Source organism: Aotus nancymaae, unplaced genomic scaffold (genome assembly GCF_030222135.1).
Source record: "Aotus nancymaae isolate 86718 unplaced genomic scaffold, 86718_ANA_hifiasm-v0.15.2.pri h1tg000015l_1, whole genome shotgun sequence".
Taxonomy (NCBI): Eukaryota; Metazoa; Chordata; class Mammalia; order Primates; family Aotidae; genus Aotus; species Aotus nancymaae.
In genome coordinates this window covers 1-21,466 of record NW_026988427.1, presented here as the reverse complement: position 1 = coordinate 21,466, position 21,466 = coordinate 1, and the positions used below count along the sequence as shown (strand labels likewise).

Here is a 21,466-nt window from a genome sequence, read left to right as displayed (position 1 = left end):
TTGCCTCCTCCTTCTCTGTGATAAAATGCAACTGAAAAAGTAAAGCAGAGGAGGCAGGTCTCTATGGTTGGGGATAGGGCAGTTGGAGAGATGACATGTAAAAAAGAACCTGAGAGCAGGTTGGAGGGGGAACCTGCTTCATCCATGTGCCTGGGGACCTGTGTGTTTGCCTAAAAGTCTTTAAAGCAGGAAAAATGCATCCTCTTAGCATGTGAAAGGTCAGCAGATGGGTGGGAAGATGAGAAAAAAGGGAGCAGAGAGTTGAAACAGCAGGATGCATCCCAGGATGAATAGGAGGTATCTGATTTATCATTCCAAAGACATCCAAATGTGGCTTGTTTTTCTTTTTCTTATCAAAAATTCCATCCCTTGTCCATGGCCACCTATATAATCCAGATGCATACTTCCTCCTTAGGAATGCTTGGTACCGTGTTAGGCTCTCCACTCCCTCTTCTCAATCCTTAGCTACTAGTGATTCTTTTAAATTGCCAGAACCTTGGGAGGGGTTCTGTACTCCCCAGCTTTAGGGGAAGGGGAAGGGGTTGCCTATCTCTCATGCAAAGCAGTCTTGCAGACTCTCTTCGATGTTTTCCAAAGTCAAGCAGCTCAGAGAAATGTGTGCTGGTGTCCCCAAATACCAGAGCCAATTCCTCTAAAAATAGCTTTCTTCCAGAAAACCCACAGTGAGATGATGATTCACTGCAGATTTTCTTCGAAACTGAGCTCCCACTGATGGCAACGTTCTCACTGCACCCTGTCGGTTCTCTGAACCAGCTCTGGCTTCCAGCAGGGATAGATGATGGGAAGACCCAGAAACCCACATGTTCCTCTGCTCTGTGGTCTTCAGGATGCTCTTAAGAGTCTTCAGAAGCTCTGAAGGGACCAGCTGTCCCTAGAGCCTCATATCCTTCCATTTTTGCTCTGCGTCTCCCCGTGGTGGTATCCCATGTCTCATATCTTCTGCTATGGAAGCTAAATGTCTTCCATGAAGAAAGGCTATAGACAGGTTTTCATGTCCAGTCATAAGTGAGAGCATCTTAGGTGGGGAAATAGCCCGTTTTCACCCTGCCATCCTTAACCACATTGTCTCTCTGAGATGGGGAGGCAGCCGCTTAGCAATAGTAAATACTCCATTCTTACCAGCCACCAGGGGGTTTAAAAGACACACAGAGAGAATTAAAAGGACAACAAAACAAACCAGCAAACAGAACCAAAGAGCTGGAATGTTCTAGAAATTATAGACATCAGTGATTCTTGGATTTTCTGAGAGCACCAAGTTTCCATGTGAGGGACTGCCACATGGAAGGAGGGATGATAAGGTGGGATGGGAGCAGGTGGTACAAAAAAGAAGGTAATCAGACAGAGTGGCTCGAAACAGAGCCTTGGGATCCATACTTAAGGGTTCGAATCCCTGTTCTGCCTCTTACTTTGAACACATTCCTTAGCATGTTCATGCCTCACTCAGTTCCCCATTTTACTTAAAGGGGGTCATCATACCTACCTAGAAATCTCCTATGAAGATTAAATAACATAACATGGAGAAGGTGAGCACACTGTTTGGAAGCTACTAAAAAGAATGTAAAAAGCAAAAACCTATGCCCAGGTATATGTATGTGTCATCACGGAATGATTTAGTCTCAAGTTCCCATGCAATTCTTCATACATTTTTTTCCTAAGACAAAAAAATAATTTCCTCTGTGGCATCTGAGCACATGCACAGAATAAGAAAAACAAATCTGGCTTTGTGCTGTGTCTGTACCTCTGCTTTCTGTAGGCGATGCCAGGTGTCTACACACAGCATGGGTTAGGAATGGCTTGTCTCAGATATGCCTACATTCCTCATCTTCTCTGTGGACCAGAATTTTGCTCTTGTTGCCCAGGCTGGAGTGACGCGATCTTGGCTCACTGCAACCTCCGCCTCCCGGGTTCAAGCGATTCTCCTGCCTCAGCCTCCTGAGTAGCTGGGATTACAGGCACCCACCCACCACCATGTCCAGCTAATTTTTTGTATTTTTCATAGAGATGGGGTTTCACCACATTTGCCAGGCTGGTCTCGAACTCCTGGCCTCAGGTGATCCACCCACCTCAGCCTCCCAAAGTGCTGGGATTACAGGTGTGAGCCACTGCACCTGGTCAACAGTCTACCTTTCTGAAGCCATGAGGACCAATGGTAAAGAAAGAGAGAGGCCAGAAAGGGACTGCCCCAGAAGGTGAGCCCAGAGCATAACCTTGAAAGGAACCTTCCTTTTCAGCCTTCTTTTAGCATAGGGAAGGATCAGGAACTGAACCTTTGGGGTTTAAGTTGTCTGGTCCAAGCAGCTGGCCCAGGATGACTTAGAGGAAGAATAAGCATGGGATTTCCTTCCTTCAGCATGATCTGGACATCCTAACAAGTGTTCCCAAGTCAAAGAAGACTGAGAGAGATGGGAAAGAGTTAAAAAACCACAAAAGTGGCTTCTAGGTGGGAGGCAGGATAGCCTGAGGGTTAAGAACACAGGCACTGTGTTCCAACCTGGATTCAAGTTCAGGCTCCACCATTACTAGCTACCTGACCTTAGGCAAATTGACCTCTTCGTACCATGATTTCTTCATCTGTAAAATGGATATATTAATAATACTACTTGCTTCATAGTACTGTTGAAAAAAATAATTTGAGCCAGTGTGTGAGGATCACAGTGTCTGACATATCAAAAGCCCTCAATAAGTGGTAGGTGTTCATTATATCATCGTCATCACCACTACTGCCAATGTTTCCATATACTCCAGGACCTTTTAACCTTGCAGCCGTGCCCCTGCCAGTCTCTCCGGCATCATGTTGACTTCTGTATTGCTAGAAATATATTGTGTTTAGTCACACGTTTGCAAATGACAGATCATTAAGGAAGCATCTGAGGAACTAGGGCAAATCAATACAGAGCACAAATGGCTGAAATCCCCATCAGATGTTCCCATTGTTTTTGCTGGTGCGGGAAGATGCTCAGATGTTTGATTTGTATGTTTGTTTTTATGCTAGTTCTATTAAATCAGTTTGCAGCCTGAAGAATGTTTGCCAGACAAAGGAAGACACATGTGCTGGTTAAGAGAGACCTAAATCAGCTATTGGCTTCAGACACATCCCTAAATGTGACAGGTTTTGCTGATGCGAATGCTTCTTTTTGTCCTTTCCACTGAGCTCTTCACACTGGGAGTCTGGACCTTTGCATCCTTGTTCTAGGCTGCAGGACTGGGCTAAGTACAAAGCCTTTCCAGGGGTACCTGCTGCACAAAGACTGCATGTGAACACACACACACATCTGTGCACACTCCCCAACCTTGCTCCCATGACCAAGGGCCATTTTCCCTGAGGACAAGCTGGAAGGGACTGAGAAAATGAAGGCACTTTCACTGCAAACGGTATTCAGCAAAGCCTGGTGATTGCGAGTTTGGGCTTTGAAGTCAGATGAACTTGGCTTTGAGTCCTAGCTCTACCTCTCCCTGACTTTGTGAATTTGGGCAAGTGCCTTAATCTCTCTGAGCCTCAATATTCTTATGTTTAACGTGGAGATGGTAATAACTAAAAAGACCTGCCTCAGAGAGTGTCACTGTTAAGTTAGACAAACCGTGTAAAACTCAGCCTTGTGTCTAACATCTGAGCACCTGATTTATCTTAGCTCTTGGTGGCGGTGGTGGTGGGGGGGGTGTTATGGTTACACTTATCCTTTTCTTTCCTTTACATTGAAGGTACACAAACCGTTCACAACCATGCCCCCACCCCAGACAAATTCCTGCTGCCTCCTGGGGCAGGGTTGACCCTCATCATGCAATGGCGTTGGCCCTCCAGGAGGGGCTGTGTGTTCAGCCAGTGCCTAAAACAGCCTGAGAAGCTGAGTGACCGCAGACAAGAATGAAACCCAGGCCAGGCATGGTGGCTCACACCTGTAATTTTAGCACTTTGGGATGCTGAAGCAAGAGAATTGCTTGAAGCCAGGAGTTTGAGACCAGCCTACCCAACATAGCGAGACCCCTGTCTGTACAAAAATAAAAGTTAAAAATTAGCCAGGCATGGTAGTACGTGCCTGTGGTCCTAGCTACTCAGGAAGCGGAGGTGGGATGATCACTTGAGCCCAGGCGTTCAAAGCTGCAGTGAGTCATGATCACACCACTGCACTCCAGCCTGGGTGATGGAGCAAGACTCTGTCTCTTTTAAAAAAAGAAAGAAAGAAGGAAAACCAAAGCCAGAGTGAGCCAAGTGTCAGGAGTGCAGGATGCAGAGGAACATCTTTGCCAGGCTTAACAGGCTAGGCCTGGAATTCTTTATTCTTCGTTCAGAAGTCACACCTTTGCACTCCATCTGCATGTCTTATGTGTATTCACATCTATATCTCAGCCTCTCTCTCAACCCCTGCAGCCTTTTCACTGCGTACCTGCTTCCGTGTGATGTCTCAGTGTGTGAGCCCTGGGGCCCCAATCCCTTCAACTTTTCTGTGACTTTGAGAACGTCCCCTTGATCTCTGAGCCTCAGTTTCTCCATTTTCACAGATATATAGAGGCAACATATCCAATGGATAGAAACAGAGATAACAGTTCTTCCAGTTCCTGGCCTTGTCACTTAGGACAAGCTATTTGATTCCACTATTTTCTTTTCCTCATCTGCAAAATGGGGCCAGTATGGTTTACCTCACATGTGGAAGGATTAAAAGAGATAATCGACATAGTCAACTAGACCCCATAAATGATGGTTCCTCGTGTTTATTATGGTACCAATAAAATTTAGTTCTGTGATGCACCATCTTGGGCTGGTCTCTATTACCAGATTATCAAACTCCTTGGGTCCAGTGTCACATCATGTTCGTTGATTTATCTCTCCCTTAATTCTTGTACCCATCATTACAATGGAGGGTAATTGATTAATTAGGAACTGCATAGAGAGCCCACAGAGCTCACACCTAGTGCTGGCCTGACTTGGCATAGGCTTACTGGCCTGCAGCTGGGAGCAGTGGATCCTCTTGCAAAAGCTGAGGGGGTTACCATTGTTACAAACAGTGGCTTTCTCTGGAGGCATCATCCAGCCGAAATCCCTTGCCACAGTGGCAGGTGAATGACGAGTTTCCTGGAGAGCATGCACCACCTGACTGGCAGCCCCAGAGATCCATGGGACTGCTGCCTTGGCTAAGAAATCCCTACTTAACTCTATGCTCAGCTGGAAAATGAACATGTCCTTGGAACTTCTCAGGCAAGGCAGGCTGCCTCGAGTCTGCTGTCTCTGTGGGTGGCTGTATCCAGTAGCCCACAGTCCCTGAGACCCCATGACAGGCTTTTGTGGCTCTCCGTGAGCCAGCCAGCCAGGCCCCTGTCCAGCCTGCCTGGGACTGTGCTCCCCACAAAGTGTACTCCCCACCCCACTCCAGCAGGGTACAAAGGCATTGTTAATAGACCGTGGCAGTCTCATTTGTAGACTCTATTCATCTGGCAGCCAAGAATGATATGTCCTGATACTCCCTCTCTCCTCTCACCCGCCTTTCCCCTTTCTCCCCCCTTTCCCCCTTCCTTTTGCCTGGAGAGTGATTTGTCTGTGTTATGGGTTGGCCTGACAAACCATTCCACATTAGCAGCTGAGATGTTGTTTGAAATGGGAAAATTGCTGGCAAACTGCTCCATTAGTGGTTCCAGTAACAAATACTCTGTTCCCCAATGAAGATGAGATCGCAGAGGCACAAATTAATACGACTGTCTCCCCTACTCTGCAGCGGGGATTACTCTTCAAGATGAATGGGTCCATCCCAGCCAGAAATGTGCATCCACTAGCTGTCAGCTTCAAGGGAGCCCGTTCCTCCCATCTATCCCTTTTGTTCCCCCTACATCCCCTGCCATACACATGTGTGTGTCTTCCCAGCTGAGGGTTTGGGGAGCATCAAGGCCAAATGAGGAGGTGATGAAAAGATGTGCATCTTGGAGAGAAGGGAGATGGATAAGGATGAGATCCTGAGCCTGGGCCAGGGTGCCATTCATCACCCCTAATAGAGGGCCCCGCCTCCCCCACATGCCTGTTTCCCACCACACCTGTTCGTGGTGACAGGAAGTCATTTGAGAGACGAAAGAATAAAGAATGGAAATGCTCACTCATTCCCCATGGCCTCTTCACTTCCAGGGAAGTTCTGGGCCCTGCGCCTGCAGCGTCTCTTGTTCCTTTCAAAATGATAGGAGAGGAAGCATTTCAGAAAACTCCATAATAGGTTAAAACCACAGATTCCAGCAGCAGCCCAGGGGAGTGGTCCAGTCTGGACCCCTGGGCCTTGCAGGATGTCAGGAAACCAGTTTGATGAATGACAGGCTGGGAGCATGTTAAGGCTGTTTCTTGACTGTATTAAGACAGCCCATGGAAAAGCCCAGAAATGAAGTCAACCATTGACATTTCTGCCCCATTAGCAGTGTGGCTGAGTGTTTAACTGAATAGTGACATGGTTCCATGACAGATAAGCATTGCTGGCCCATGGTCCATCTCTTTTTACTCTTCTTTTTATCCCTTTGACTTATTCTGCATTCTGCTTGGTTACTTCAACAGCTTTCTCTGACAAAGAAAGCTGCCGCCAAAGGCTTTTATAATAAGCAAGAAACAAAAATCCCCAAGGAAAGGTCATCCTTTCCAGCTTTCTCCAAGGGGAGTTAGACCCTTGGATGGGGGCTCCATATACTAGGACCTGAGTTCTCCGGCTGGTGCATTTTTTTCCCTGATCTCCCGCAACCAGAACATGCACCTGTGACAAAAGAGACCTCCCTGGCCTTCAGGCCTGAGAACACAGTAGCCCTCAATGACCACTTGTTGACAGGTGGATGGTTAATGGACCCTTCTCTGCTCTGTTTCCCAGACGCCTAGAACAGAACTCCATCAAATCCATCCCTGCAGGAGCCTTCACCCAGTACAAGAAACTGAAACGAATGTAAGTTTCCCCTGGGGAGAAATGAGCCCAAATGTTTTCTATTTCCGGGGTCATTTGCAATGTGTAGTGGGCAACCTGTCCAGGTGATAGACCACGTCCATTCATCCTGGGCAGTTCTGTTTCAGACCTTGAACACTCTCCTAAGCTTAGGAGGTAAGATGTGGAAGTGTCGCCTGGAGATTGTGAGGTGTGTGGGCTTGGATGTGTAGAGCTAAGAACCTCTCCAACTAGAGCAAAGTAAAATTATCTGTGTGGGAGGTAAAGATGAATTAGCCTAGAAAACCCATATCACCATTTTTGTCACTTGGCTCTAGTGATGTGGACCTAAAATAAGAGTTTCAGCAGAGACGTGATGGCCCCTCAGCTGTCTATACCACTGTCACCAACATCCCTACAACCATGCGTACATTCATATAACAAATACCGAGTGAATATCTGCTACAAGCAAGGACCTATGAGTGGAGCAGTGAACAGAAAGCAAGTCTGCTCTCATGGAGCTTATATTCGAGTGGGAGAACACAGAAAATAAAGGAACAAATATGAGAAATCATAATATCAGTGATGGTGGGAGGGTCTTTTAGGTAGGTGTGCCCATGAAGGTCTCTACGTGCAGGTGGCCTACAGGAAGGAAGGGAATGAGCACAGAGCTCTCAGGAAAGACTGTCCCAGGCAGCAGGAAGAGCAAGGGAAAGGCCATAGGGAGCCCGTATCAATGGTTTGCGGAATAGCAAGAAGGAGCGGAACAAGTGAGGGGAGACGATGGGGCTCATGTTGGAAAGGTTGGTACTAGATCACATGGCCTCCTTAGACCATGGTAGAGACTTTCTGTTCTTCCTGCATGAAATGAGAAGCCTCGGAGGGTATGGTCAACATGTGAGCCTCCCCTAAATCTCCATTAGCTCTATAATCACATCACTTACCACTGCATTACATCACTGCCGGGTGACACCAACCCTGCTGTTCCTTCCTCACCACAGCAGCTTTGATGGCACCGTTGCATCACTGCCCTCATGCCCACCATGTGACAATGTCATCATTCTTCCCCATCCCATGACGACCTTGAGCACTACTCTGTGAGTCACTCAGAGCTGGGGGCTCTGAAGGGAGGCCAGTAGGATTCAGAAACAACCCAACCATTGCCATCACAGGTATTAAAATTCTGAACAGATACCCCTTCCCTTTTTCAGCCTAAGAAATCATTTAGTAGGCCGGATGTGGTGGCTCACACTTGTAATCCCAGAACTTTGGGAGGACGAGGCGGGCGGATCACGAGGTCAGGAGTTTGAGACCAGCCTGGCCAACATGGTGAAACCCCATCTCTACTAAAGATATTAAAAAAAAAAAAAAAAAAAAAAAGGCATGGTGGTGCGCGCCTGTAATCCCAGCTACTTGGAAGGCTGAGGCAGGAGAATCGCTTGAACCCGGGAGGCGGAGGTTGCAGTGAGCCGAGATCACGCCATTGCACTCCAGCCTGGGTGACAGGGTGAGACTCCATCTCAAAAAAATAAAAGAAATCATTTATTAGAGCCCAGAAACAAAGTTGCTGTTTTCATTCCACATACTCTCTTTGAACCCCGGCCACGGCACCCTCCCACAGAGGAAAGAGAAATATGCATGGACTCGTTCCTGCTTCTTGTTCCGCACGAGGCTGATTCATTGCTTTCCCTTGAGTGGGAGGGCCCACATTAAAGAGGTTAAGTGTCTGCTGATTCCTTTTATGTTAAAAACAAATATCTCTGCGAAACAGTGGCATGGGTAGGCTTTACCCTCAGATCTCAGGAAGCCAACTTCCCATCTCCCTGGAAATCCAAACCAAACAAGCTTTTCTCCTGGTGCAATTCCAGAAGTGGAAACCAACATAATGAGGCAGCTCAAAGCACGTTCTTCTTCCCTCCCCTTGGCAGCATTCCTGCTGGAGGAGCTGTATAAATATAGGCCTTAATATTTAAAACCTCGGGCCATTAATCTCCTGGTGTCCCTGCTTCCCCAGCTCGCTCTCCATGCACCCTCCCCAATTCATTTTTAAAGCTCAGCTTGATTATGCAGCCAGATAGTAATTTCAGTGAAAAATGACAAGTTCAGTCACTGCCCCAACCTATATCTCTTGCATGATTTAAGTTACTGCTCTAATTTTTTGTGAAGTCCAGGTAATTTAAAGCTTGACTATGTTTTACTGTTCCTTCTCCATCCTATTGGACTTACCATGATCTGTGCATTCAAAATTCATAAGACCTTCTCAGTCACGACCTGGAAAGTGAATTTAATTTTTGATCACTTATGATGCTACTGATATTTATTATGATGCCCTTTTTTTCCCCCAAGAGGATGGCAATAGAGAAGAGAGTGCAGTTAAAAATTTTCGAGTAATGGAACTTCAGAAACCTAGACTCAAGTGCAATCGATGGCTTGGGAAAGGGAGGGTGCCTGGTGAGAATGGATTTCAAAACCCTAATTTCTCCTAAACATACATGACCAGTTTATCCCTAATATCTAACAGAAAGAAGTTTCCCCCTCAACTGAGGGTAAACCACATCCTGTTCTTATCTCTTACAAAAAAAAAAAAAAGAAAAAAGGAAAAAGGAGAGAGGGAGGAAAAAAAATTCTCCCTGACTGATTGGCTTTGTCCCTGCCTATTCCTAGTGGTCACCTTAGTATAAAAAACATTCCAGGTACAAACTAAAATATTGAGTATTCCTTATCCAAAATACTTAGGGCCAAAAGTGTTTCAGAGTTCTGAATTTTTCAGATTTTGGAATATTTTCACATACATAATGAGATATCTTGAGAATGGGATCCAAGTCTAAATATGAAATTCATTTATGTTTCATATACACCTTACACACATAAGCTGAAGGTAATTTATACAATGTTTTTAATACTTGTACGCATGGCACAAAGTTTTGACTGCGTTTTGACTGCAACCCATCACATGAGGTCAGGTGTGGAATTTTCCACTTGTGACGTCATGTCAGTGCTCAGAAAGTTTCAGATTTTGAAGCGTTTCAGATTTTGGATTTTTGGATTAGGGATTCTCAGCCTGTATCAAAGCAGAGAAGCCACAGAGAAGCAGTAGAAGGCACTGGAGACAGCTCCTCAGTCTTGCAAGGTTAGTTAACTGGTAGGCCTGACACCTGGGCTACCTGTATTATTGGTAGAATGGGGTGTTGGGAGTTCTTTTCTTTTACATGCTCTTAGGCAGAGCAGCTTACTCCGCAAGCTCCAAGACTTCCTAGAATCTCACACATATTCCCTGCATGACCTTTGTAGGCACTTGAATTTGCCACCTCTATTCTGAACAGTCTGGAAAAGCTACCTCTTCTTGGTCATCCAGTTTATAACCCCAGGGGACCAAGGTGGGTCTGAGACCATTTTCTAAAACATCATGGCCTGAAGTATATGAGCCAGGGACCACCTAAATGGGGATCACCTAGAGATGTGTTGCATATACAGATTCCTAGCCCCTACCCCCGGACCCTACAAATCAGACTCTCTGCGGTGCATTTTAATCCACACCCTCGTGAGGTTTGAGAAGCACTGGTCAAGAGTAATCCCAGTGCCCAGAATCAGTTCTAGGGGCAGCTGCTGTGGCTAGGGGCGGGGTCAAGCATGGAGGTCAGTGGGCAGCTAGAGCCATCTCCCGTCTGCCTTTCAGCTCAGTGCCCTGTGTTGTGCATTTATCACAGTAAAATAGCAGAGGGGGCCTCGAGCTGATAGGAGACTTGAGATGCTTTCTCTGTGCCCAAATGGCTGTGTCAAGTCACTTAGGGCTCCAGATACTTCAGCTCTCAGGGTTGCTGTTTCCTGCTTGCGGAATTAAGAATTAAGACCAAGTGTGCCAGATGTTCTCACTTACACATGGAATCTAAAAAAAGCCAAACTCTTATAAGCAGAAAGTAGATTGGTTGTGTTCAGAGGCTGGTGGGGCGGGGGTGGGGTGGCGATGAAGATGAGGGAAATGTTGGCCAAGGCTACAAAATTTCAGTTAGACAGGAGGCCTAAGTTCAAGAGATTCGTTGTATTATACAACACGGTGAATGTAGTTACCAACAACATGCCGTATACTTGAAAATAGCTCAGAGAGTAGATTTTAAGTGTTCTCACCACAAATAAATGATAAGTATGTGAGATAATGCATATGTTAAACAGCTTGATTTAGCTATTCCATGATGAATGCATACATCAAAACATCAAGTTCAACACAGTGGTTTCCTAAGAAAACAAAACAAAACAAAAAAGAACAACAACAACGAAAATCGTGTTACACACCAAATATGCATACATTTTGTAAAGACTAGTCAAGTGCAATAGTAAAAAAGGAGGAAAGAGTAGAACAAGGAATTTGATCTGTAACTGTGAACAGTCCATTGAGAGAACTCACTACCTCTGGAGCAGCCTAAGTATACAGTTTTTATTATAATAATAAAAAGAGAAAGTGACCGAGGTCAATTCCCAGCTAAACTATCACTTTTCCAATTCCCACTCCCCATCACCTCCAAACCATGAGGCATCTCACCTCATACTCTAGGGAGAGATGGGTCCAAAAGTCTAGTTGTGGACTGAAAACCAGTTTGCCCTCCCAAAGCTAAAGCAGAGGGTTTCCCTGCTGGCCACAGAGCTTCCTCTTGCAGCTACAGGTCTCAGCACCTCAAAGGGACAATTCATAATCAGGGGAAAAAAGACAACACAGGCCCTCCCGCTAGTCCAGTCTGAACAGATCCTTCGTGCTTGCCTGGAGTGCTTTGCATAGGCAGCCACACTGAGGGCAAGTAAGATTAGGATAATCCAGGGTATTTGCTTGTTAAGACCCTTAAACACAACCGGAGTGCTGAAGAAAAGCCCGGTGTAAGCTGACGAGTTTGCGAGCGCAATCTTCAGATTTGTTGGAGGCGATTTTGCCAGCTAAAGGGATAAACTAGACAGCTGTGCCGAAGAAGGCTTAACCTGTGAAATATCTTTCAAAGTACAGGCTTTGGAGGCAGGGAGGGGAGGAAGCAGAGGCCTCAGCAAAGGTTGTGGCATGGTCCTTTTGAAGTTTGTTAGAAGAAGGAAGGAAGCAGGCCCAGGGAGATTTCCACTACAAGTGCTTAAGAGGCTGGGAGGCTGGAGTGTCTGGCCTCGCTGGAGGCAATTGCTCAAGAATCTGCTCAGTTGTGCTTTTTTTCTCCATATTCTCTCCTCACCTCCTTGTTGACCCTCCAAGACCCCAGCTCTCCTTCTTCTGCACAAAAGCAAAGACCCATTGCTTTATTTTGTTAAAGGAAAAGAACTGGAGAGGTTTGTTGTCACAGGAAATTGGAGCATCTCTCCTTCCAGTGACAGGAGCCCAGAGGCCATTCCTGAGCTAATGACTCTGAGAGAAAGTATTTCCCCTCAGTGAAGGGCCATTAGCAAGAGCCGGTGTCTGGATTCTCAGAAGTCAAGGGGATGCCAGCAACTGGGCAGCCTCAGGGCCCCTGGGAAGGAGCCAGAGTAGAGGAGATTCCTCTGCACCTGCAAAGCCAGGTTAGCTACCTCGGGGCCCAGGCCCAGCATTAATAGAATCCTCTTGGCCCACCGCATCCCTCTTGCTCACATTATCCAAAGCCTGGGACATTCTCACGCCCTGGGCTTGCTCCCAGATGAAGAGCACACTGCCAGCCATAGACAAGCCCACATCTCCAAGGCGTCCCCTGAGAATCCCATGATGTGCTTACATCCCACAGCCTAGAGCTTGCACCGAACCAGACAGACTTAAGTCACTGCTCAAAACCTCCTTTCAGGTCAGGGAGGAAAAGTCACTGGGGAGGTGAAATGACTCAGGACTTTCTGGGAGAAAAATGAGCAGCTGCCGAGGCATGAGGCAAGATGATGCCTAAAGGAACCCTGGCCTGTGGTTGGTTGGGTGAAGTTGGTTCCTATTTCATCTGTACCATTAATTGCTTGGTGATGAGACGTAAGGCCCTAATTTGACTGGGCTCAAATTTTCTGCCTATAAAGTGATGGCTCATGTGTTCACAGCCTCATGTCCAGATCAAGATGCCGCTAGTGAGTATTCTTTGAAAACCAAGAAGAGTGATGTAAATGTGGTGCACTTTATCATGAGGTTGTTGAACTGAAGGCTCTCAAAGCTCCTTCTCTTGCACTATGAATAAATGAATTGCTTGATTGATTAATTAATCCTTACCATTTTGAATGCCTGAAATGCTTGATTCACACTTAGGAGTGACCGTTATCATGTCTTTGAGCCATGTTCTCAGACTTTGCTGTTAACGTTTTCAGAGACATCAGCAAGAATCAGATATCAGATATTGCTCCAGATGCCTTCCAGGGCCTGAAATCACTCACATCGCTGTAAGTGGGGGCCGAGTTGGGGGCTGAGGCGGGGGGTATGGGGGGCGCCTGAGGGAAGAGGGACATGGCCATATTTTTCAAGAGGTGTTTATCAAGACTTTATGTTCCCTTACACACTTGTGGCAACCTGGTAAAAGAAACAAATATTTCTTCAGGGGAAATTGATCTTGGGGAATATTTCTACAACCCAAATGCATTATTTTTATTGATTAAGTGCCTAGCAGCTTTCCCAGTTATTGGCTTCTAATTCGAATGCATCTTCTACTCCAACCTCACGTCCCCCTCCCACCTCACATACCACCACAGCGCTGTCTTTCGGGTGTAAGGAGAGATGGTGATGCGTGTTTATTACTGCTGTGTCTGCCCTCACCCGTTTACGTGGCCTTGCCAAGTGAGGAGCTCCTTTTCTTCTGCTGAGTTTCAGGCTTTCTCTCCAGACCACCCTCGCAGCCATTGTCCTAAGAAAACATCCACCCCATCCTATAGCCCTTCCTGTCTTTGATTTTGAAACCCATAGGCAGCCCACTGGTTGGTACCAAAGCTTCACCCACCAGGGGTTCCGAGACCCCTGCAGGCAGGAAGGTACAGAATATCCTCATTCTGTCAGTGACTCATGTGTGATATAGGGAAGTCACTTGAGCCTTCTTTGCATGCTTCTTAGTCAGCAGGATGGGGACAGTGATCCCATTCCCACCTAACACATGCAATGATGATCATGCATGCAGTACAACAATGACTGGCAGCGTGTACTGAGCACTGACTGGGTACCAGGTACTCTCCTAGGACTGATGGGTTTAGTCCTCACCACAACCTAAAATATAAAATCTATTGTCATCTCACTTTTACAGCTAAAGAACTTGGGCCAGCTAAGCTCCACCGAGGTGGGATTATTATCTGTTTTGTTCCCAGATGTATCCCTAGGACCACAAACTCTATTTAGCACAGAGTTAATATACTAAAAAAAAATCTTGCTTTATTCAACCATTTATTTATTCATAAATGTAATTTAGCCAAAGTCCACAGTAACAGGTAGGAAAGGCAAGATTTGAACCCACGCTGTCTGGCTCCAGAACCCACACTCTTTATCAATCTGTCTATATTTTGCCTCTCCTCCGTGCAACCTGTTTACTTAATTTATGAGTGGGCAGGTAACAAGATGCACATTTTCCCCCTACCTGGCACCATCCCCCCAGGAAAGGGATGAGGACTGGGGAGTCTCTGATTTCAGCTGTTGCCTGCTGCTTGCAGAGTAAATTAGTTTCATTTATCGAATAGAACATCTGGCTGGGATATCAAAGATGGGACCGTGTGTGAGATTAGTGTCTGCTTGTGTTGAAGATCACAGAGGAGAAGGGAGATGGGCCGTCTGCCACCAAGATCCTGTCTCTGCCCCCACCCTCTCTCTTCCCCTGTCTGGTTTCCCTTAGCCGGGATTTGGAGACAGTCTGAGGGCATCGAGGTGCTTCCTGTCTCTTAGGAAAAGGAATTCAAAATCTGGTTGCCAGACATGAAATTGGCATGCTGCTGCCCAATTCTGAAATATATGTGAGCACTGTTTGAGAAAAGCATCTCTCACTCGCGATTTATTCATTCATCCGTGCAGTAGATGCCTACTGTGTACTGGGCAGTATTATAGACGCTGCGAGTATGGCGGTGAACTGGACACACAAGACCCTTGGCCTCACAGGGCTTGCAGTTGAACACAAACACACCCAATCCCAGCTTAGGAGCAGCCAAGGTAAAGGGCTGGAGAGCCTTTACCCTTACCTGTGCATTCATTCATTCATGTATTCATTCAGTCAGCAAATATTTATTGTGCTAGACCCTTTTGGGGGATCTAGAGACCCAGTCATGAGCAGCCATGTAACGTTACTACTACACTCATGGAGCCGACGTGCAAGGAAGCTGGGAAGTGCAGGGGAGGGAGGCAGAAAACATTAAAGTCAAATAAATATTTACATAATATAATGTGACGTAAGGGTAAGTGGTATGAAGAAATTGAAATAAGGTAATCAGGTGGTATAAAACATTAACTGAAATATTAAAGAGACACCTCCCAAGGAAGAGATGTTTGAGCTCAGAAGGCAAGAAGAAGGTAGTCAAGGCAAGACCTGGGGGCAGAAGCCAGACAGGTCTACACGCACACACCCGAGGTAACCACACAGGCAGGAGAGCCTCAGCCTGCCTCCACCTGCCAGGGTTTTTGTTGTTGTTGTTGTTGTTGTTTTGAGACAGAGTCTCACCCTGTCACCCAGGCTGGAGTGCAATGGCACTATCTCAGCTCACTGCAACCTCCGCCTCCCAGGTTCAAGTGATTCTCCTGCCTTAGCCTTCCTAGTAGCTGGGATTACAGGTGCCCACCACAATGCCTGGCTAATTTTTGGTATCTTTAGTAGAGACAGAGTTTCACCATGTTGGCCAGGCTGGTCTCGAACTCCTGACCTCGTGATCCACCCGCCTTGGCCTCCCAAAGTGCTGGGATTACAGGCGTGAGCCACCACGCCCAGCCCAGGGAGGGGTTTTAATACACTGGGCTCAGAGGCCTGCCATCCCGAGGCATGGCAGGTGGTGTGAGGACCCCTGTGCCCCAAGCCCCCCAGCTTCTGCTACACTAGAAGTCCTGACATCAGCTGAGACGGGCAGACAGTGACATTACTACATTTGGCACAGTAAGCGGTGGGGCATTAATATGAATTACAAATGTGCGCCTGAGCCATCATGCTGACTTTTATTTAGTCATTAATTTGTTGAAACATTAATGAAACACACCCGCGGGCTGACGGAGACACTCGCCCTTCACTCCCAGTGGCATCTGGAAATGGGGGGTTTGGTTTATCACTCCCATTTACCATTTCCACATCCTAATATTTTGTCTCCTCAAAGAAGGATAACAGCTGGGATTGTGATCCAAGTGAAAATTGAATATTGCATGCATTCCATGGGCTTCAGGGCTCTGGAGAGGACTTAAGAAAAACAACCAAACCCTCTTAGATCAGTTCCCTGGGTCACAGAGGAGGCTGGACCCAAGAAACAGCAAAGTCTGTGCTGTGAATGGGAGCAGAGAGAGGCCAGCAGAACTTCTCCGGTGCCTGTACAGAGAGCCAGCAAGGGCCAGGCACAAAGACGCCCCTGAGCACTGCGCTGGAGTGGGAGACCCAGGAGTCTTCCTTCCCAGGTCTCGCCAAGACACCAAAGGCCCATGAATCAGAGATGCCAGTATAAGCGTCCCTGGAGGTCCGCAAGTAAAAGGGGTAAAAGTGTTCTGAGTTCCTGGGTTCCTGGAACTCGAAGAATAGGAGAAGCGGGTAGAAAGTAAAAGCTTCCATTGCTGTGAGACAGCAAAGCTCCCTAGTTGTTCCTGAGAGCCAGTCCTTGACTCAGCAGTCCCTGCGCCATCTGGAGATGACCCCAGATGCACAAAGCCCTGTCTAGATGGATGATTAAATGACTCAGCTTAGGAATTCCTAAGATGCAAAGGGATATTAAAAGGAAACGTTCAATAGGCTGGGCTCAACCTGATCAATATCCATTGAAGACACAGGGCCAGTCTCCTACACAGTGTATTTATTGCTGGGGTGTGAGTCATATTAGCAGCTTAGGGAGACACCACAAAGAGACCACTTTTCCTGTTGTGGATTACGTATTGGGCTAGGCTGCCCAGGAGTGGAGCAGGATAGAGCCCATTTCTCCTCGCCTCCCGGACAACCTGTCCCTCCAGCCCCTGGCTGCTCTTGGCTGCTTCTGTCTGGCTGATGAGAAGGGATTAGGCAGACCATGGAAGGGGTTGTCCTGAGATCTCACACCCAGAAGTGGCCGAGGTGATGGCTTCCTGCTGGAGTGGGTTCCTGTGGCCTCACATCCGCGGTGATTGCTGTCTTCTCCTGCTGTCTTTCAGGGTCCTCTATGGGAACAAGATCACCGAGATTGCCAAGGGACTGTTTGATGGGCTGGTGTCCCTACAGCTGCTGTGAGTAGGAACCTTTTCACTGTTTGTATCTCTGGTACTATTGGAAGACTCCCACCTGAAAACTTTGAGCCATGCTCTGGAGAGTTCCTTTGACTTTAGGCAGAAAAAAGAGAAAAGAAATTTTGAGCTGTCCGTGCTTTACCTCCATTTCCTATTTTTGTGAAAGGAGAGCCAGGGACTGGGCAGAGGAAGACCGAGGTCAGTGTGCACAAAGCCACATGATACGGCTGAGGACCCTTTCCCAGGCGTGAAGATACTAAGCACAGGGTTTGGGACTAGAAATACGAAAAAGTCAAATCCAACAAAAAGGAAAACATTTTGCAGGAGTGTGCTAAGAATTTAGGGAACTAAAACATTCACACATCAAATTCCAGTACTAAACTGAGTCGGAGCTGCTGATGGGCATGTGACCTTGGAGAAGGGTGGGGGTGAGGGGAATAATTCAAGAGGAACATAATCAGTCACCAGTGTGACTCCATCTGGGAAAGACAGGGCGGAGGGGAGTGTTTACTTAATTTAAAGGAAGGGTGGTTGCCTCGAATTTTAAGCTCAGGGATTATTTGTTTGCATTTGTTTCATTCTGGTCATTTGAGCTTAAATGTTTGAAGAAGATAATTGAACTCTGATGTGGAGAAGGAAGGAAAGGAATTTAGCTCATAGGATAGTTTAATTTTTGTGCTGGTAGAATCATCTCTGATTTGTGATGAGGCAGCTGTAGCATCTCCACACATGTGCCATGGCTGTGGGAATGTGTATGCATGTGCATGCCTGTGCACATTTGCACTGTGGCCATCACAGTTCCTCTGGGTATTAGGAACTGATCTTGAGCAATGGAGAAGACCAGGTCTCAGAGAGATACATGACTCTCCCCAGTCACACAGCGGAATGGGTATGGAAACTGGATAGGAACCTACATGGCCGTGCCCTTCATTCAGAAGCCTCCTAGCCCTCTAAATAGCATATGACGTATGTTTGCAGAGGTGTGCAGATGAGAGAGAGAGAGAGAGAGGAGAGTGTGTGTGTGTGTGTCTTTTTAAAATTACCTCCAAGTCACAAGCAGTGAGAAAGAGGCCTGGCACCTCCCCACCTCCCGTGTGCCGTTCAGAGGACCCACAGCATGGGTTTGCAGGCCAGGGCTCAAGCTGGGTCTCCAAAGGTGTGGCAGGAACAAGAGCAAAGAGGGAGAGAGGAGCAGGGTTGACACATTTTCTATGGTTGATGCCCACGGACTCTTCAAGAAAGAGGAAGTGAGCCTTTTCCTCCAGCCCTTTCTTTTCACATGTCTCCTCTACCCTTCCCATGTCCTTTAAGACTCAGCTCTGGACAGATTCTCCCAGAACACATGATGATGTGAATTATGTAGACATAAGAAGCCCAGCAAGCTTCCAGGGAGCAGATCTGTCTTACTGGCAACCAGGCTTGTTTCAGTGAAGTTGAAAGCAAGAGAGAGAAAAGTCTCTTTTTCTCTGCATCTCCCCCAACTCTGTCTTCACATCTGCCTCACTCTGTGTGTCTCTGGGTGGGCATATTCCTGTTCAACGGTCCCAGCTTTTGGTGGGCTTTTAAGGCTATCTGTTAAAATGACAGGCCAGGGCTCTGCAGGGAGCTGGGTGTTTCACAGATGGTATTCTTTGCTTGTAGCAAAGAAACTGTAAGTTATAACTGCCACCATAAGGCTGGTTAACTGTAGCTATTAATCCCTTGAAAGAAGAGTAACAATAGCATCCACCTTGAGGTGGATTTGGCAGTGTTCTATTCCACCAGGCTGGTGTGATTTTCCTTTTATAATCTGTGTGTTTGTGTGCAGGAAGGAAAATGTCCTTGCACACATTAAGGAGACACAGAATATGCATCACAGTGCCTCGCCCAGTGCATCTGTACTGAAAAAGACATGTATCTCAGCTCCAAGCTAACAGCAGTCATGAGGTTAATTGAACTAAGAGGACTTTGCATGGGCTGGCAAGGCAACTCTAGTTTCATGTCACCATTTTGAGCAGATTGAATCGAGCAGTTTGGGTTAAAGAGGAAGCATCTCCCCTCTCTTGAAACCAAGAGTTGACACAACTCAGGCAGGCCTTCCAGAAAGAATCAGTAACTGGGACTCAAGTAGCTGTCATTGGGTTTTGACCTGCCATTGTGTGGTTGGAAAGCAGGCCCTGATTTGATCTAATTTAGTGTTCAGCCTGCTGTAGATTGGATTTCTCTCTGTTAGACTGGAAACACTGATAAGAAGGCTCTGATTAGAATACCCTGGTAGTCTGGGTAATTTTCTCTCCTTTGACTCAGAGGCTCTTTGTGAGAGGTTTACATTTTTTCTTCTCATTCCATCTCTCAAACAATTGGTACTGGCAAAGCTGAACTGTCTCTGCCACACGAAGTGGCCCTGGACGTTTCCTTTCTGGTACTTGCTGTGATGCTGGTGGTAATCAAGTGGGTGCGTCGTAGTTGGTTCTCCTGCCTGCCTCCCCTCTTTCCCCACTCCTCTGGACTTTTCGGCCATCCTAGCAAGCTTGCCCAGTCCAGTGTGTACACAGCCAGCCTCCCGGGAGGCTTTTCTTGGAGTGTTCCTTTGGGTAAATGCCCAAAACTCTTGGCCATTCTGGGGAGAATGTCTCCGTTTTTTAGAGGCTGCGGCAAGTGCACCTACAAGGACAAGCCCTAGCTGTCCTAAACATGATATTCCGCCCTCAGTCCCCCAGAGCCTCACAAGAGTTACCTCCTCCAGTTTAAGTTCCAAAATCTTACCATTCAAAGGAAGCTCAGGGCTCCAAGCACAGCCTCCTACCTGGCTGGGACAAGAATCCCTCCCATGCGTGCTCTCACAAATCCCCCTGTCACTTATTTGCTGATGGTTCCTCTGATAAGCCCTCACTGCCTAGTAGGAAGGTTAGAAAGCTCTTTCTTATACTAAACGTCAGTAATGGTTTCTAGAAAACTCAGAAAAGTCGATTATCATTGTCTTTGGATGTTTGCAAATAGCTAGTATGTCTCCCTATAATTAATCCTAAACATGTTCGGTTCCTGGAGCCATTCATTGTAAAGACATGCATTTATTGTTCATTACTAGCAACCCTTATTGTGTTTAGAGGATGCAAGGTAATCTGTCAGCTTCCCTCCTTAAAACTGGCTGCTAGGAAGTGAGTTGGTGCCCGTTTGGACACTGGGAAGTATGTTTAGAATTGAAATATCCCACATGGAGGCATCTCAGAACCCAAAGTGAGAACAGGATATATCACTGAGCACATGATCCCAACTCCAGGGGTGGGAGCAGCTCAATTATTAGAGAAGTGACCTGTCTTCCTCCTCCCTGGAAGCCCAGGGTGAATGGTCTTGCTCCTTTCTATTGCTCTGCCCACCCAGGCTCACAGGCTTCTGGGACATCTGTGAAGATGGCGATCCTCTGTGGGCAGCCAGCATTGTGCCCTGAGATCCCTCACCTTGTAGCTCAGAGGGCCATCCTCCCCAAAGCAGGAAAAGGCTGTCATTTCCTCCGCTGATGGACAGCTGCAAGCTGCACTGTTACAGCTCCCCTCCAGGGAATAAGGAGCATTCATTTAGTGCTCATCCATCATGTGACATGCATAGGAAAGTCACTTAAGTGGGGAGGGCAGTCATTTGAGGTGGAAGCTTTTAAACCTGCTCCAGGTGGTCTTAAAGCAAACCAGACTGTCTTCAGGCTGGAATAAGTTAAGACAACTCTAGCACCTGTTGTTTAATTTTCTTGGAGGGCAGACAAGACCATTTGAGGCTCTCGGAGTTTGCCAAGCAACATGCCAATTACAGAGCAGTGAGCAAAACTTCACTCCCTATAGTTCACTGTCCCCCACCAGCTGTTTCACAAGAACTACTTACTACAGCTGCTAATAATAGCAGCTAACAGTTATTGAATACTTAATATGCTTCAGGACCTGAAACTGCTAAGCGATTTCATGTGCATCATATTTAATCTTTACCACAATGCTAAGAGGAAAGTATTGTGGAAAGGCCGGTTTTACAGATGGGGAAACTGAGGGTTAAGTGACTTGACCATTGTCACTCAGCATGTAAGTGATGGAACCAGGATTGGAACCTGAGCAGTCCATCCCCCTTAACCACAGCACATCCTTCCAGAGGCTTCTGCTTCACCCAGTCACAGGCAGATCTGCAGAGCCAGTTTTTTTTGATATGCAGAGCAAGAATTTCTCAATGGCTCAAGTCACAGAGAGGGTGCTGCTGAACTGCAGATCAACTCCTTTTGTTATGGCTCATCTCT

At 46.8% G+C, this 21,466-nt stretch overlaps 1 protein-coding gene across 1 annotated transcript in view; it reads left to right on the top strand.

Moving 5' to 3' along the window:
* The window catches only part of LOC135275147 (slit homolog 3 protein-like), a 516,506-nt gene extending 499,273 nt beyond the window's left edge, over positions 1 to 17,233 (top strand). Inside the window, exons 10-12 of the mRNA XM_064376518.1 lie at positions 6,846 to 6,917; positions 13,176 to 13,247; positions 17,143 to 17,233. Coding sequence (XP_064232588.1) covers positions 6,846 to 6,917; positions 13,176 to 13,247; positions 17,143 to 17,218 — 220 coding nt within the window. The 3' untranslated portion in view covers positions 17,219 to 17,233. The remainder of the gene's footprint in view (positions 1 to 6,845; positions 6,918 to 13,175; positions 13,248 to 17,142) is intronic.
* Positions 17,234 to 21,466: the final 4,233 nt, after the last annotated feature.